This window comes from Plecotus auritus (assembly GCF_963455305.1).
Source record: "Plecotus auritus genome assembly, chromosome: 5".
NCBI classification, from domain to species: domain Eukaryota; kingdom Metazoa; phylum Chordata; class Mammalia; order Chiroptera; family Vespertilionidae; genus Plecotus; species Plecotus auritus.
Window position 1 is genome coordinate 94,831,439 of NC_137776.1, and position 18,098 is coordinate 94,849,536.

An 18,098-nucleotide genomic window follows, 5' to 3' on the forward strand; every position below is an offset into this window, starting at 1 on the left:
AACCTGGCTAGTAGAGTGTTCAGAAATATAGGAAGGAATGAAGAACAAGTAGATTACTGACTGCATTGGTAAACCAAAAATAGCAGTCTGTACATCAAATACTAATTAATAAAAAGAAATAATGGAATAAGAAATAAACATGAAATGTAACTTTGAGCTCAGTCACTTGATTGGCTCATTCAACTGCCATTGGAAACTAAAATGTACACTTTTTAGACCTAACTGGATGCACATTATTCTAAAAAAATCAGAGTATTTAATTTATGAATCTGAGAGGCTGCAGTGAGACCAGAGTCATTGTCCTGCTTTCTCAATTGTTTCTACTGCCCTACGAAGTCATGGAACATGAAGTGTCCTCTGCCACCATTTTCATAGGCCTCTTTCTTCTCCTCTTGGGAACTGACATGTAGTACTAGGTCACAGTGGCCTCTGGTCTTCAGGCTAGCACCAGTGATGTCCTCATTGGTGACAACTCCCTGTTAACCAACTCAAAAATTTGGGGGAGTCACTTTGAAAGACTCACAAGAGTCCACACCAGAAGAGCTGCCACAATTCTGTAAGCAAATAACTTCCTGTGTTAAATTCATTCCTCCTTAAAATGTCCCTGGTTATTGTTTTCTGCAATGTACTGTGATTGAGAGAGTAAAAAACAAGAAGATAGAATCACAGGAAAAGTTGAAGAAATAGAAAATAAAGAGGCAGAAACAAATCTAACCTTAATAAATAACCCCAAAATATAAAGGGACTTACTTTTGCCAACTTATAAAATTGATGTTCAGATTGGATAAATTGCAAAACTGAACTCTATACTTTTCATAAGATCATATATGAGACTTAGAAAAATAAATATTAACAGAAAATATATAGAAAGAAATAGGCAGGTAAATACTAACTAAAGTGAAACTGAATGGCTATATTAATAACAAAGTAGATTTTAACATAAAGAGAAATTAAAGTTTAAAAATAATGCCAGTAATAAAAAAAATCATTAAAATCATTGGAAAGTTTTAATCTTCCCTGCATTTAATAAATACCTTAATAAAATATAAAATGAAAATTCATAGAACTTCCAGTAGAATAAAATAAAATCCACAATTATAGTAATTTTCAATCCCTTTTCAATTGTTGATGAATTAGTAAAGAGATTAAGTATTTGAGCAACCCAATAATCGGGGTTTTCAAATTCTTAATGTCTTTAGGTAAAAATTAAGTAAATTTAAGTAAAAAATTAAGTAAGCCTTTTAAATTAATAGATTAATTCTAAATCGGGTTAAAAAATCACTTAGTGTTTTTTGTTAATTTATCCTATTCAAGATTCCATAATACTAGTATAGAGGCAAATGCCAATTCCCAACCCACCACACACATATCATAGCTTCTCCTGTTCCAGAAATCTTGGTTCTAGATTTGAATCACTTACTATCCTGATGAAAATCATTGATTCACTCATATATTTTAACAAAGCCAGTGGACACGAGTACAAACCTGTGACTTTGCCCAAGGTGAGTGACCTCACAGCCCTGAACTCCACTTCTGGGGAGAAATTATAGTTGAGTCGGAGCTGCTCATCCACCTGCAGGGGAAAAAAACAAGGTGCGTCAACAAAGTCTGCCGCCAAAGGGCATGCTGCACGTCCTCTGAAAATAGCTGCAGCACCCCAGGGCGGACCCCTCTCTGAGGCTTTCCCCTGGAGAGACGAGAAATGCATCACTAATTCTCCCACAATGCACATAAAATGCCCCTTTCCTTTCTCTTGGCTTTCACACAAGTCTTCTCCCTGGAACTTCCGTGCAGCTTTTAGAGTATTTATCTCCCCAGTGAGATTTTCTCACCAAATTCTTTGCTGCAAATAATCAAACAAATAAAGCCTTCTCAGAAGCCAGGAACATGCTGTGTAAGATTAACATTAAAGGGAAAGCAGGTACTCATTCCACATTTCCACCCCCCTCCTCCCCATTTTGTCCTTAGAGTCATCACTGTTTCCTTTGCTCCATTAATTCTGACCTTGTCTCATTCAGGTATGGACACTGGGGGATTTTCTTGGACAGAAGTTTGGCCCTGGGGAGGAGAGCCTCGCTGGATAGTTGCCACCTACATGAACCCCATCTCACAGGTGTAAGTAAAAGCCTCTACTGGGATTCTCCAGGCCTTTATTGCTAGAATCATTTTTAGGGAACACTTCATGGCCCACCCACCACTAATTCCAGTTTAATCTCTTTGTTATCTGACTTCTTTCTCTAACACAGTATTTCCCCTACCCACTTCACCCTTTTCAGTCTAGTTAAATCCTACCAGTTTCTTTCAAACTCTACTCTGAATATTTAAATGATATCCCTGGAAGGGATCCTCATTGTCTGCAAGTTTATCTGAAAGAGCAGGAACCTAAGACCCTTTTATCTGGGTGCCCTTGGGGAGTGACTGATCAGGACTAATAACCAATTTTCCAGCTCCTACTGACTTTCCTTCTGCACCTGTTTGCCAAGCAGTAGCTTCTGCTGTGAGAGAAGTCACTGGCTGTGACCTGTGGTATGTGATTACATGATTTATTACCCTTCATTTATGAAACTAGACTGTAGTAATATTTATTTTTTTGAACACTTGTTATATCAGATACTGCACTGAAGCACATTTTGAAATGTATTCTTCTCTAGAACATTATGAAATAAGCAGTATTGTCCCTGTATCACAGACCAGGGAATGATATTATCCTGAAATCAACAATGTGGCCAAGGCCACATACAGTGTCAAGAAGCAGGGCTCCAGGCACTGTGTTTTTTGCTTACTATCCATACCTCTATAGACATGTGAACAACTTTTAGACAGTCACTGTGTGTTTTATTTCTGAATTTCTACAAAATTAATTAACAATATTTAAGTACCTACTGTGTGCCAGACACTGTTCTAAGTGCTCCCAGAGTCCATTCGCTCCTGGAAGCTTTCCTTGATCCCTTGCCTCATGGTGCCTTTTTCTGCTCTAACTTTGTATTATGTTGCATCATAATGACCCACTTTCTCTCTCCCTGCCCTCTCCAATAAACTATTATCTCTTTGAGAATATGGATATCTTATCAACATATGTCTTCTAAAGGGTGTACTACAAAAAAATGGCAAATAATTCCTAGCACAGGTTTGCTGAGTGGTTAAATAAGCATCCTGTGTTGCTTCCCTTTCTATCTTGTAGGCTACAAAGTCAGAGCTCATGGTACCACTAGGATGCCTGGCTGCCCCGGAGGTGCCCGTCCCCAGTCTCATGGATTCAGATTGCCCTGAAGGTGCTTTCTTCCTATGCTACCTCAGAGCTCTCACCTGCCTTCCCTGTTCTTTGGAACTGCCCCTCCCAGCAGGGGGCAGGAGTCCTCCTCCACAATACAGGTGGGGAGGAGGCTCAACTGAGTAGGAATTTCCTGCTGAGTGGAAAGCAGCAGCAGAATTCGGAGAAATAAAGGTTCATCTGAGATCCCTCTGGCTTCTGCCCTCACCTCCTCTACAGATTCCCTGGACATTGACAGGCCCATGCTCAAATGTCCCACATGGGAGAGACGATTATTCAAGTACATGAGTCATTCCCATCCTTCTCTTCTGCTTTGTAAGGACTTACCAGATGGCTAAGGAAGGAGAGAGGGAGGCAAATGGTAATTAAAAGGATTTTAGAAAAATGAGTATTGGTAGAGGTTTAGAAAGGAAGGTAGAGTGACGCAAAAAACACTGGAAGCTAGTGATGGAGTATGGTCCAGGCAGAACATGGGCTGAGGGCACCTGAAAACTATACCGATTCAGATGCTGTTACCAATGTGAAAAATGCAGGAAATGCATACTGTAAAAGCAGTAAAAAGGAGGGCACCACAAACATTTATTCTTATGAATTCTATATGTACAAGATGGCTTAGGGCATCATTTTAAGTATTGAGTGGGAAGTGCATTTTTGTGTTAGACTTTTTTATTGTTACTTTCTGGTTTAACACTTTTTATTCTTCATTACGATTGGAGGCTCAGGTCTGTCATCTAGCTGAGAAGCTTGACTGACCTTAGAATCTGGAGGTCATTAACTGAGATGAGAAAGGGAGGAAAATGCTGAGATGCCAGGCCTCAGGCTTGGTTCCTTAGCTCTGCTCTTTCATATGATATTTACGAGAACTGACTGGGCTCAGTTCTAACTGCACCCTCCTTTTCTAAAGGTAAGTATGCTGAGGCTCAGAGAGGTGAGTCCAAGACACATAGCTGGTCCAAGACACATAGCATCAGTAAGGAGCATGGATTCACACCCCTGTCTGTTTTATTTTGGGGAAACCTCTCTTGACCTCCAGATCTTCATCTCTCAAAAGAAGCAATTAGATACTTGGTTTCAAGAATGCCTGACACCTCCTCCTTTACAGCTTGTTGTTTTGCTGGCATTTTGGGCACTGGCTTAATCTGTTTACTGTCATAAGTGCATTTTAGATTAAAGTTCAACTTCCCTACCAAGGCATTTTTGCAAGCACCTGTCTTAAAACACACTAATCCCATTACAATTCTCAAAACATCACCAGGAATTCTTGCTTCTGACTGCAGACCCAGCCTCCAAGGTCTCCTTCTTAACATCAGAAACAGAAGAGAGGAGGAGGAGCAACTCCAGGCCTGGGGAATGGAGGATTTGCTATTAGGTGCTGGATGCCTCCGGCTTGCCTGCTTCTCTCTCTAACAGGTTCTGAGTGCTGCCAGAGACCCTCAGACCAGAGGCCAAGCTGGGGTGAGGGGGTGGGGGACAGTGGTGGTGGTGGTGGGGGAATGGAGGAGTAGAATAGTCTCCCCTTTTCTGTTTTTACTGAGGAGCTTGTTCTAAATGGGGAAGAAGAAGAAGGGATCGAGAGGGAAGGGGGGAGTGTCAGGGAGGCAAGCATGTTATGGTTCCTGGTTAAATAAGTGGATTTGAAGTTAAAAAAGAAAAAAAATGTCTTTGCCTCCAGTTCTCTCTGCTCCCTTTAATGCTTCAGAAATTACATGTCCTCAACCACTATGTGCTTATCATTGCCTATTAATTGATTATTGGGAATTCTTTAGAGGGAGAAGAAAAGGAAATATCTTTTGTGATTCTCTCACTTCCCTGTTTGTGTCTTTCATTTGTAGAAGTTAGGAATTCTAAAGAAGGAGGAGGAAAAAGGCATCTTATATACAAATGCGCACCAGAATGCATCCCAGATATCCCCTCAGGACCTCAGTCAAAACATATTCAAACAAGAACTAATCATTTCCATCACTTTCCTCCTCCAATCTGGCCTAAACCCAAATTTTCTTCTATGATTTTCCTTCTTATTTCAAGAGTAAATGCTAAAGTAAGAATATTAAATTAGAATCACTCAGGGGTTATTATTTGTATTACATATTTGACAGTTAATCTTGAACTTCCACCTAATCAGGAAAACCAACAGTCAATCTAGATTCTCTCATAGCCCATATCCACACACCCATGACCTTAAAAGGACAGGGAGCTTTCAAGAACTCTGGAAATAAAAGGAGACCTGTGTGTGAAGCACGGAGTTTCAGAGGGATGGTGATAGATGAGAAGGTTGCAAGGGTGCTGGCTCATGGAGATCCTCTCAGGTCACTGCAAGATGGCTTTGGACAGAAGAGTACCACAATCTGACTAATCTCTTAACAGAATCACTCTAGCTACAGTGTTGAGGATAAGCTTTGGAGAAACAAACAAACAGCAGGGGCCCTTCAATTAAAAGGCAACTGTAAGCTGTAATAACCAAGGAAAAGATGAGAATGGCTTGGAGCAGGGTAGAAGCTGTTGATCAATAGGATGTTTTAGGAATCAGAGAAGAAACCACAATTCTAACATTGAGCAACTACAAGAGCAGAGTTGCCATTAACTGAGCTATGGGAAGTTATGGAAGGTGATGGGTATTTGGAGGAAGATTTTCAGCAACTCAGTCTTATAGGTTACATTCAAGATATCTGAGAGACATCCACATAAATATGTCAAGGAGGCAGTTCAATATATAGGTCTGGAAATCAGGGAAAGGACTGGTGTTAGAGATACATTTGGGATTCATTCATCAGCATACACATGGCATTTGGGATTAATTTATCAGCATTTCACATGGACTTGTAACCAGACAACCAAAGGGTCTGGGCTGCTTGTCACTACCTGAGCCAATTAAGTAGAGACAGGGTTGAGTCACATATGAGCATTTATTCCAATAATGCCAGCAGTATGGGAGAGCAGCTCCACAAAAAAACTGCTCTGCTCCTCCCCATAAACCAGCTGCTTATATTGAGTAGAAGGGCAAAGGTTATGAGGGAAAGTAAGAATTACAGGCATGGGAAAGTAGGCATGGTATAATCATTACAGGTTACAAGTTATGTGGGCTGTGGGGAGGGGCACAGAGGGCAGGTGCCTCTGGGTGCCCTGGGACCAGATTACAGGCAATAGGGCTGGGGGTTGTAAAGAGCAGGTGCCTCCAGGACTAGATTATTTCATACATGAGGTTGTAAATATTTCTATAACGACAGGCAGTTCTCAAAAGGAGGATAGACTGTGTTCCGTTGTGAGCTCCCATGTCCCAGGGCATACAACTCTCAGTCAGGTTAGAATGTGCTTTCTCTAATCAGAACAGAACCATTGTGGTTAACAGAGCAGGATTGATATTTCTTATTATTGTAGCTGGTCCCCAATATTCTATTTCTGTTGCTAACAGACTGGGTGAGTGAAATGAGCCACCGAATGAGTGCAGTTTAAAAAGAGAAGACTCTGAAGATGGAGTCCAGGGAGATTCCAAAGGTTAAAATTTGGAAGTTAAAGGGGGACCAACAAGATAAATTAGACACAGGAAGAAACACCAGGTGAAAATATGTCCTGCAAGCCTAATGACAATATGACCCAAGAGCAGACAGCAGGTGCTGTGTTAAATGGCGATGATAAGACAAGTAAGAAAAGACCATTGGATTTTGCCAGATAAGGCCATTGGTGTCTTGAGAAGTATTATTTTGCTGTAACACAGGGAGAAAAATCATTGATATGGATTTTAAAAAATACATGCAAAATTCAGAGACCAAGTATATATACAATATCTCCAAGGATTTGAGCAATAAACTAACAGAGAAAATATAATCAGATAAGAGGGTAAAAGTTCTCATTCTCTACCCTAGAGCACTTTTTTAATTTTTTTTGTTTTGTTTTGTTTTGTTTGCTATTTATGTAGTATTTGCATGATTTATGCTTTGGGAAGCCATCCGATAGAGCTGGTAAATGTTGAAAAGAGAAGGAAAGGGCATAATGCTGAAGGAATGTTTCTAAGTAGGATATGAGATTTAGCCCACAAGTGGTGGATCAGGCCTTAGCTAGGGCCATTAACTCTATATATTCAACAACAAGGCACAGAAAGACTACAGAGACACAGATGCAGGTAGTTGAGTAAATGTGATGGTGAACATATACCTTCTGAATGCTAAATTTTTTTCACAAGAAAGAAGAAAAAAAGTAACTTGCTGAGAGTAAATATGTAGTAAATATGTAGTTAAGATTGTTGGTGGTATAGGAGAAATGAGGAGGCTTAAAATGATCACCTAGGAAATAAAAAAAAAAAATGATGGATTAAAACAAATAAGGGGTGACTGCTGGGAAGATTTAAAGGTTAACTTCAGGTCATGATTCTAGAAAGGATGATGTAGACTCTGCCAATTCTCTATCATCTCCTGTATGATCTTTATACCATACTTTATACAGTATGTGGAGTGCCTGCCACATGCTGTACTTTTTAAAAAAATATATTTTTCCATTGATTTTTATAGAGTGAAAGAGAGGGAGGAGAGAGAGAGAGAGAGAGAGAGAGAGAGAGAGAGAGAGAGAGAGAGAGAGAGCGCCTGGTTGCCTCCTGCCTCCTGCATGTGCCCTGACCAGGGCCTGGGATTGAACCTACAACCGAGGTACATGCCCTTGACCAGTAATTGAACCCACAGCCTTTTGGTCCACGGGGCCGACACTCTAACCACTGAACAAACCAGCCAGGGCCACATACTGTACTCTTCTGGACAACTTTGCCAGTGCTCACATAGATTCCCTGCCTGAGCGCTTTGTTCTCTCTTCATCTAGCCAATTCCTAATAACCTCCAAGACTCACTTTAGTCCTAACTTCACCCAGGAACTGAGTACTGTGCCCTCCTCCATGCTCTCATTTCACCTGGGCACACTTGTGTCTTAGCTCTTGTCAGTCTCTCATGATTTCCACTTCACTCATATGTCTTCCCATTCTAATACAATTCAGGGGTTATAATCTTAATAGGCATCAGAATCACCTGCTGACTCCTTTGCAAAGAAGTTTCTGATTAATTGGACCTGTTGTAGGGCCCAAGAATTTGCATTTCTAACAAGGCCCCAGGTAATGCTGATGCTGGTTGAAAGGGTGCAGCAACACTCTGAGAACCATTATTCAATCTTTTCAAAGGCTGGGCCAAATGTAATTCATATCTATCTCCAGAACTTGGTTCCACACTTGGCTTGGGATAGAAGCTCAGAAAAGTGTTTTTGAACATCCAAGGCATAAAAAGAGAAAAACAAGTTACCTGAATGGTAAGCTCTCTTCCCTCTCGGTTAATCTTCAAGTGGTGCATCCTTCTATTAGCAAAGTTCTCTACCTCAATGGTGAACACATGGGTTTCTTCCTTGCTCAGCTGATAGTGAAGTTGTAAGCTTCCTTGAAAAAATAAATGTTAGAAATTAGAATTAAAAATAAGACCCATAAAATTTAAAAGTATGATCAGATTGTATTTTAATTGATCATTATTATTCAATTAAATTGAAATTTTAAATTAAATAAAAGATCTATGCTTTAATTATTTTATCATTTAAATTTTTAAAAGATATGCAATTATTATAGCATTTGGGTCCATAAAGAAATCTCTGAATATAGCTGCAAAATTAAAGTGTGTGTATGTGTGTGTGTGTGGAGGGAGAGTGTGTTATCAGAAACCAAAATACCAGTTTGTAAAATAAAATAGCCACAAGTCTATTTTGCAATTGAATTGTGAAAACTTCAATAAGACAAAGTTTTTTATACTCTTTCTTTAATTCCTACCATACCCTATTCCTCCTTTTCTTCCTAACTGCCTTCATAAAATTTCATAGTCTATAATGTGAAATAACCTAAGGAAGAAGAGAAAAAGATAATTTTGGGTTATGAGGCCATTACCTACCAGTCAGCTAAGAGGAGAAGCTCCCTATAGTCAATTCTGGTTTTCCTATCTTCTTCTCTTTTTTTGGTTCTGACCATCAAAAATATTCAAATATTAATATTTTGGTTGTTTTATCACTTAATAATTAATAATAGCTCCCTATCAGTAGCATAATTGGTCCTGATAGGACTTGGGGATGGGAGGTTGTGCAAAGGGACCCTTGGCTGCCAATACTAGAGAAAGCTTATAGACCTTTCTTGTGTACTAGTTGCTGTTAGGTGGTATGCTCTTTCAGAATTCTTCTAATATTAAGAATCTGTGCGTTTTAATATTTAATTCAACCAAATAAACATAATCAGAATGTGATAATTATGTATCAGGCATAATGATAAGCATCCCATTCCTTGAGGGAATTTTGAGTCTTTTACCATCCCACACTTTGGATCATTCATACACATATTCATATTCTGTACATATTTGTCCATTTTAGAAATCACTTCCATTTCATACATCTTTTCTAACACCTACTTCACAACCATTCATTTTAGATATTAATAATCTCAATGGGAATCCTGTTAAAGAATTCTGAAGCTTCCTTAACATTGTAATTTATGTCAAAAACACCTCAACAAAGCAAATAAATACCTAAATCAAATATTAACAGGCAGAAGGGAAGATATGGACAGTAATACAATAATAATAGGGTATTTTAAGACCCTTCTCACATCAATGAATAGATCATCCAGATGTAATATAACAAGGAAACAACACATGCCTCCAGAACATAATACCCCAAATCAGCAGAATGCACATTCTTTTCAAATGCATCTGCATTATTTTCCAGAATAGACCACACATTAGGCCACAAAACAAGTCTCGGGAATTTTAAAAATATTGAAATCATATCAAGTATCTTCCTCATTATTGATGTTAAAAAACTAGAAATCTATTACAATAAGAAAGTTGGAAAAAATATAAACACAGGAGGCCAAACAACATGTCACTAAATAATCAGTAGGTTAATAAAGTAATCAAGCAGACATAAAAATATTTTAAGACAAATAGAAATGGAAACACAATGATCCAAAATTCTTAGGATGCAGCAAAAGCAGTTAAAAGAGGAAAATTCATAGTGTTGCATTCCTACATCAAGAAACAAGAAAAGTCTCAAATAAATAATCTAAATTTACACTTAAAGGAACTAGAAAATGAAGAACAGAAAGAACCAAGATGACGGCATAAGTATACACTGATACATACTGCCTCCCACAACCACATCAAAATTACAAGTAAAACATGAACCATCATTTAGAACTGCCTGAAATCTGGCTGAATGGAAGTCCTACAACTAGAGAAGTAAAGAAGAAAGCACATTGAGACTGAAACTTTGCAGGCCAGAAGGGAGTGGCAAGAAATGTTGAAAGTAATGAATAACAAGGACCTACAACCAAGATTACTTTACCCACCAAAGTTCTCATTTAGAATTGAAGGTCAGATAAAGAGCTTCACAGATAAGAAAAAGCTAAAGGAGTTAGTCACCAGCAAGCCAGTACTACATGAAATGCTGAAGGGGATTTTTTAAGAAGACGAAGAAGAAGAAGAGTAAGAGGAGGAGGAGGAGGAGGAGGAGGAGGAAGAAGAAGGAGAAGAAGAAGAAGAAGAAGAAGAAGAAGAAGAAGAAGAAGAAGAAGAAGAAGAAGAAGAAATGAACAATAAAAGGGCAATAAATACATATCTATCAACATTGAATCTAAAAATCAAAATAAAGGAACAAAAAATCTAATGAGCCAAAACCAGTTTGGCTCAGTGGATAGAGCGTCAGTCTGCGGACTGAAAGGTCCCAGGTTCAATTCCGGTCAAGGGCACGTAACTTGGTTGTGGGCACATCCCCAGTAGGAGATGTGCAAGAGGCAGCTGATCGATGTTTCTCTCTCATCAATGTTTCTAACTCTCTATCCCTCTTCCTTCCTCTCTGTAAAAAATCAATAAAATATATTAAAAAAAAATTGCTGGTGTTAAAAAAAAAATCTAATGAACAAAATAAACTGATGAATAAAATAGAATAAGAGGCATGAAAACATGGAACAGACTGGAAAATCTCAGAAGGAAGGAGGTGGGGGAGACAGGAAGACACTAACCAAAGATCTTATATGCATATATGCATTACCTATGCAGACAATAGGCCTGGGGTGGGGCAGGAACCAGATGGAGGGGGGCAATGGGGAATAAAAAGAGGGACGTCTATAGTAATCTCAACAATTAAGATTAAAAAAAAATGAAGAAGAAGAAGAACAACAACAAAAACCAAAGTGACTAGAAGGAAGGAAATAAAAATCAGAACAGAAATATTTTATTTTAAATGGGGACCAAAAAATAAACAATATAAAGTATTGACAGAACTAAGAGCTAGTTTTTTTTTTTTTAAAGATAAAAAAATAGATGAACCTTTAGCCAGTCTTATCAAGGAAATAAAAAAGATAGAGGACCCAATAAAATCAGAAATTAAATATAAGTGATAATCAACAACACAGAAATATATAGTATTGTAAAAGAATACTATTAACAAATATACATCAACAAATTAAACAAGAATAAATGGATAATATCCTAGAAACATGTAATCTTCTAAGATTGAACCAGGAAGAAACAGAAAACCTGAACCTACTGATTAGTACCTATAATAATAAAAATGTAATATGCTAATTAGACCGGACAGCCGAACAACCTTCCGGACGTCATTCCACATGAAGCCACGGTGGTGGGGGCCAAGGCAGAGGCAGTTAGGGGTGATTAGGCAGGCAGGTGAGTGGTTAGGGGCGATCAGGCAGGCCAGTTGTTAGGGGCGATCAGGAAGGCAGGCAGGCAGGCGAGTGGTTAGGAGCCAGTGGTCCCAGATTGCAAGAGGGATGTCCAACTGCCTGTTTGCCTGCAGGGATTGGGCCTAAACTGGCAGTTGGACATTTCCCAAGGGGTCTCAGATTGAGAGAGGGTGCAGGCCAGGCTGAGGGGCCCCCCACTCCATGCACTAATTTCATGCACTGGGCCTCTAGTTCCATATAAAAATAAAAATGAATCAGTAATCAAAAAGCAAAACAAAACAACAATAAACAAACAATAAAACACTCAACAAACAAAAGTGTGGGACCAGACATATTCACAGGTAATTGCAGCCAAACATTCAAAATTTAAAATTAATTATTAAAATTATTATTTTTTTAAACATATTTTATTGATATTTTACAGAGAGGAAGGGAGAGGGATAGAGAGCTAGAAACATCGATGAGAGAGAAACATCGATCAGCTGCCTCCTGCACACCTCCCACTGGGGATGTGCCCGCAACCAAGGTACATGCCCTTGACCGGAATCGAACCTGGGACCCTTCAGTCCGCAGGCCGACGCTGTATCCACTGAGCCAAACCGGTTTCGGCTATTAAAATTATTTAAAATTATTTTTTAAAAAATGAAGAAGGAAAGCTTTCAAACTCAGTCTATGAGGCCAATGTTACCTGATCCCAAACCATACAAAAAACTACTAAAATAGAAAATTATAGGCCAATATTCCTGATAGAGATAGAAGCAAAATTTCTCAACAAAATATTAGCAACCCAAATACAACAATACATTAAAAATATCATGCAACATGATCAAGTGAAATTTATTCCAAGAATTACAGATGCTTCAATATCCACAAAGAAATTAATGTGCTATACCATAACAACAAAATAAAGGAGAAAAATCATGACATCTCAATAGATTCAGAAAAGGAATCACCAAAATTCAACATCCTTTTTATTATAAAACACTTAAAAAAGTGGCTATAAAAAGGATATGCCTCAGCATACTAAAGGCTATACAGCAAACCCATAGCGAACATAACACTCAATGGTTAAAAGCTGAAAGCTTTTTCTCTCAGATCAGGAACAAGATAAGCATGCACACTTTCACTACTCTTATTCAATATAATATTGGAAGCAATAGCCAAGGCAATCACACAAGAAAAGGAAATAAAAAGATTCAAACAGAAAATAAAGAAGTAAAATTCTTACTATTTACAGATAAATAAAACTATATTATAAAAAACCTTAAATATTCCAATAAAAATAGTTAGAACTAATATTTGAATAAAGTTCAGGATGCAAAATTAATATTCTGTTGTTTTCTATACAAAAATAATGAGTTATCAGTAAGAGAAATTAAGAAAGCAATTCCATTTACAATTGAATCAAAAACAATAAAATACCAAGGGATAAATTTAACCAAAGAAGTAAAAGACTTATGCTCTGGAAACTATAAGACATTGATGAAAGAAAGTGAACAAGACACAAATAAAAGAAAAGCTAAACTATGGTCATGTACTCAAATAATTAACATTGTTAAAATGCCCATACTGCTCAAAGCAATCTACAAATTTATCACAACGCTTATTAAAATACCAATGGCATTTTTCACAAAAAACTCAGGATAGCCAAAGGAATCTTGAGAAAAAAGAACAAAGTTGGAAGTATCACACTCCCTGATTTCAAACTATATCACAAAACTATAGAAATCAAATCAGTATGATACTGGCACAAAAACAGACACACAGGTCAATGGAGCAGAATAGACATCTCAGAAATAAGCCCAACTAATCTATGACAAAGAAGACAAAATATACAAGGGGAAAAGACAGTCTCTTCAATACATGGGGTTGTAAAAACAAGACACACATATACAAAAAATTAAATTAGGCCATTTTCCTATACCATATACAAAAAATGAATACTAAATGAATGAAAGACTTAATTGTAATACCTGAAACTCCTAGAAGAAAACTCTTTACATCCTTCTTATCAATGTTAGTTTTTGAATATGTCTCCTTGGGCAAAGGCAACAAAAGCAAAAAAAATCAAGTGGAACTACATCAAACTAAAACACTTTTGCACAGTGAAGAAAGCCATCATTGAAATGTAAAGACTACTTATTGAAATGGAAAAGACATTTGTGAATTACATATCTGGTAAAAAGTTATATTATAAAATATATAAAGAACTCATACAAGTCAACATCAAAAATCAACCAATCCATTTTAAAAAAATGAGCAGAGGACCTGAGTAGACATCTCTCCAAATAAGACATAGAAATGGCCAACAGACATATGAAATAATATTCAAAATTACTAATTATAAGGGAAATGCAAATCAAAGCTATGGGATGGTTTACACCTGATAGAATGGCTATTATCACAAAGAAAGAAAAAAAATAACAAGTGTTGCCATTGATGTGGAGAAAAGGGAACTCTAATGCACTGTTGGGGAATTACAAATCAGTGTAGCCACTATGGAAAAGAATATGGTGGTTCCTCAAAAAAAAAAAAATAGAACTACTGTACAACCCAGCAATTCAAGAAAACAAAAATAATAATTTGAAAAAAATACTAGTATATGCATGCTTATGTTAGTTGCAGTATTATTTACACAAGCGAATATATGAAAGCAACCTAGATATCCATTGATAGGTAAATGGATAAATAAGATGTGGTTTATACATAGGATAGAATATTACCCAACCATAAAATAGAATGAAATCTTGCCATTTGCAATAACATGGATGGATCTAGAGGTTGTTAGGTTAAGTGAAATAAGTTGGACAGAGAAAGACAAAGATTGTCTTATTTTACTTATTTGTGAATTCTAATAAAACAAAACAAATGAACAAACAAAATTAAACAGAAACAAACTTATAGAACAGATTGATGGTTACCAGAGGGGGAAGGTTGGGGAGCACTGAGAAAGAGGATGAGAATTAAGTACAAACTTACAGTTATAAAATGTCGTAGGGATGTAAGGTACAGCATAAGCAATAGAGTCAACACCATCATCGTAACTATGATGACAGATGGTCATTAGACTCATTGCAGTGATCACTTTGTAAGGTATAGAAATGTTGAATAAGTATGTTGTACACCTGAGTTAATATAATAATTTGTCAATTATAATTAAAAATAAATTAATAAAAAATAAAACATCTAAACCAGTTACTTTACCGCCCCTACAAATATTGATCTCATGTTGTTAGGTGTTATTTGCAACAAATCCCTCCCAGAATTCCTGAATGCAATATCCTGAAACCTTTCACTAACTAATTTTCTTATAATTCCTAGGAACAAAAAACCCAATTCTGAAACTTAAAAATAAATTTGAGCCCTGGCTGGTTTTCTCAGTGGGTAGAGCACTAGCCTGTGCACCAAAGAGTCATGGTTTTGATTCCTAATCAAGGGCATGTGTCTGGGTTGCAGGTTCCATCCCTGGCCCAGATCATCAGGGTGCATGTGGGAGGCAACCCATAGATGTGTCTCTCTCACATAAATGTCTCTTTCTCTCCCTCTCTCTCTCCCTCCCTTCTTTCCACTCTCTCTAAATATTAATGGAAAATATTCTCCAGTAAGGATTAAGAAAAAATAATAAGTTTGACACCACTAAAGACTGACTTTCAGTCTGCTTCAAGGTACTGGGGTTGAGATGAAGAATAGTGTGGGCTCAAGGAAGGAGGCTAATTAATCACCTTCCCCCAGTATCTTCGTTAGCTGCTTAGTCAGTGAGCAAAGAGGCAAATCTCTCCTTCCAGCATGTACTCTGGTGATTCAGCAGATTGCCGTCAAGTTCTTGGAGGGCACTGTCATGTCTGCTGGTCTCAGTGTTCTTCTGCAGTCCCTGCCCTCAGGCTCTCCTCCACTACTAGTATATGCTTTATCTGCATGTTTTCATTTTATCCATAGAGTTTCCTATCCCCCTCTTTCTTCTGTTAACAAAATGGTAAACATCTCAAGTTTATAGTCCCATAGACCACTGACTGAGGGAAGGCACTCTCTAGAAATATAATAAACCAAAATATTCATTGTTCTGATCAGTTCACTACAATTTATCTAAAGAACTATAATGCATCCTCTCCTATTTGGTCTCAGTTATTTTTTTTCTGTTAGTATATATACAATAGAGAGCATGCATCTTCATTGTGTACATATAGATGGAGATAAAATGTTCACAATATGGAAATTAGAAATGAAATAGATTTTTGTCCCATTTATGGCTTTTCCAAATATTATTCTAGAATAAACATACATATAATGGAATAAGCTTTGTCACTAGCAAGTGCTCTGTATAAGTGTCAACAGAGCCTATTAATATTGGAGCCCTCTAGTTGTATCAAGATCATGTTTTGTTTGTTTTTTAAAGTCTTTAGGCAAAACGTATGTCATGTTTTACTTTTCAGGATCAGATAATAGGGAATATCAATGTCACTTTTAAAAAGCGAGAGGGGAATCTATGTTTATACAAAATATTTAAACACAATGATAAGGAATCTATTTTAAATCAAAGAGAGTTGGTCATATTCTGTTAAACTTTCTTGCTGCTTCAAGGACAAAGTTACAATACGACTTATATCATGCATGAGTTTCTACTTATAACTCCCCTTTCATCTAAAATACATTTCCCCCTTCATTTTACATTTAAATAGTCATAGGTGCTGAGAGGTAAATACTTTTTCATCATTCATAGCGAGTGATGGGCTCATATTTAGAAACTAAATCTGGCTGTCTCCAAGAAAAATGGTTTTCCCGTGGACCACATGTGATCAGCTCAGCCTAGAACTCTCTTCCGCTCCAGACTTTCTCATTGAGCTTACTTCTACCCATTCTCCCAAGTTCAGTGTAAGATGACCTCTTCCAGAAACCCTTTCCTGACTTCTGTTCCCATAAGCACTGTGCTCACCTCTATCTAAGCATGTACTAGGTTGTGTTGTTTACTTACTTGCCTGTCTCACACAATCTGTTAACTCCTTGGGAATCTGTACATATGTAATATACCTGCAGATTCCCAGTGCCTGGTCCATTGTAAATATTCAGTAAATTTGAAAGGTAGGAAATAAAGAAGGAAGGGAGAATGTGAGAAAAAGAGGGAGGGATGAAAGGAGGAAGAAAGGGTATCAGAGAGTGAGTGAGGGAGGGACAAAGATAGGAAGGTCCACAAAAATTCAGTAGAGCTTAGAAAATTTTTTTACATCTAAAACAAAAATGTGGCCGAAACCGGTTTGGCTCAGTGGATAGAGCATCGGCCTGTGGACTGAAGGGTCCCAGGTTCGATTCCGGTCAGGGGCATGTACCTTGGTTGTGGGCACGTCCCCAGTGGGAGGTGTGCAGGAGGCAGCTGATCGATGTTTCTCTCTCATCGATGTTTCTAGCTCTCTATCCCTCTCCCTTCCTCTCTGTAAATTATCAATAAAATATATTTTAAAAAAATGTGTTTGAAGTAATATAAATAAGAGTGGTACTTATTTCTCTTTTTTAAAAATATTTTTATGTTTTATTTATTGATGAGAGACAGAGAGAAAGAGAGAGAGAGAGAGAGAGAGAGAGAGAGAGAGAGAGAGAGAAAGAGAGAAAGAGAGAGAGAGATTTGTTGTTCCATTTATTTATGCATTCATTGGTTGATTATTATATATGCCCTACCCCAGGATTGAACTCACAACCTTGGCATATCTGGATGACGCTCAAACCAACTGAACTACCCAGCCAGGGTAGTGCTTATTCTCAATATGCCCTGAGACTGATGACTTATTCATAGATATTTCTCCATCCTGGAGTCTATTAACGTGGACTTGGGACATCTGTCTGGAAAATTCCAAGTGACATGCCAAAGTCTTGGATAAGTCCTCCTGGAGGCCCCATCTGGAATTGAGTGGCATCGGTACTGTTTTACCCTTCTTCCTACCTACATCTAAGGTCATGATGTCTCAGGGAATTTATTCAGGTTTGCAATCCCATACACTGCCTCCAACTTTCTGCCTCTTGTTAGTGTTTAGGATTCCATCTCTTTTCCATGCATCTGGATGAAATATACCTAGATCAGGAATTCTCAGGTTGTTTTAAATTTAGAACACTTTATTCAATAAAATATACAGTGATGAC

The 18,098-nt window shown here is 37.7% G+C and overlaps 1 protein-coding gene across 1 annotated transcript in view; it reads right to left on the bottom strand.

Annotated features, from left to right (window-relative positions):
• Window positions 1-18,098, bottom strand: part of CNTNAP5 (contactin associated protein family member 5) — an 886,665-nt gene that overhangs the window by 61,793 nt on the left and 806,774 nt on the right. Inside the window, exons 20-21 of the mRNA XM_080671382.1 lie at window positions 8,545-8,675; window positions 1,486-1,573 (exon numbers count right to left, since the gene is read on the bottom strand). Coding sequence (XP_080527508.1) covers window positions 1,486-1,573; window positions 8,545-8,675 — 219 coding nt within the window. The remainder of the gene's footprint in view (window positions 1-1,485; window positions 1,574-8,544; window positions 8,676-18,098) is intronic.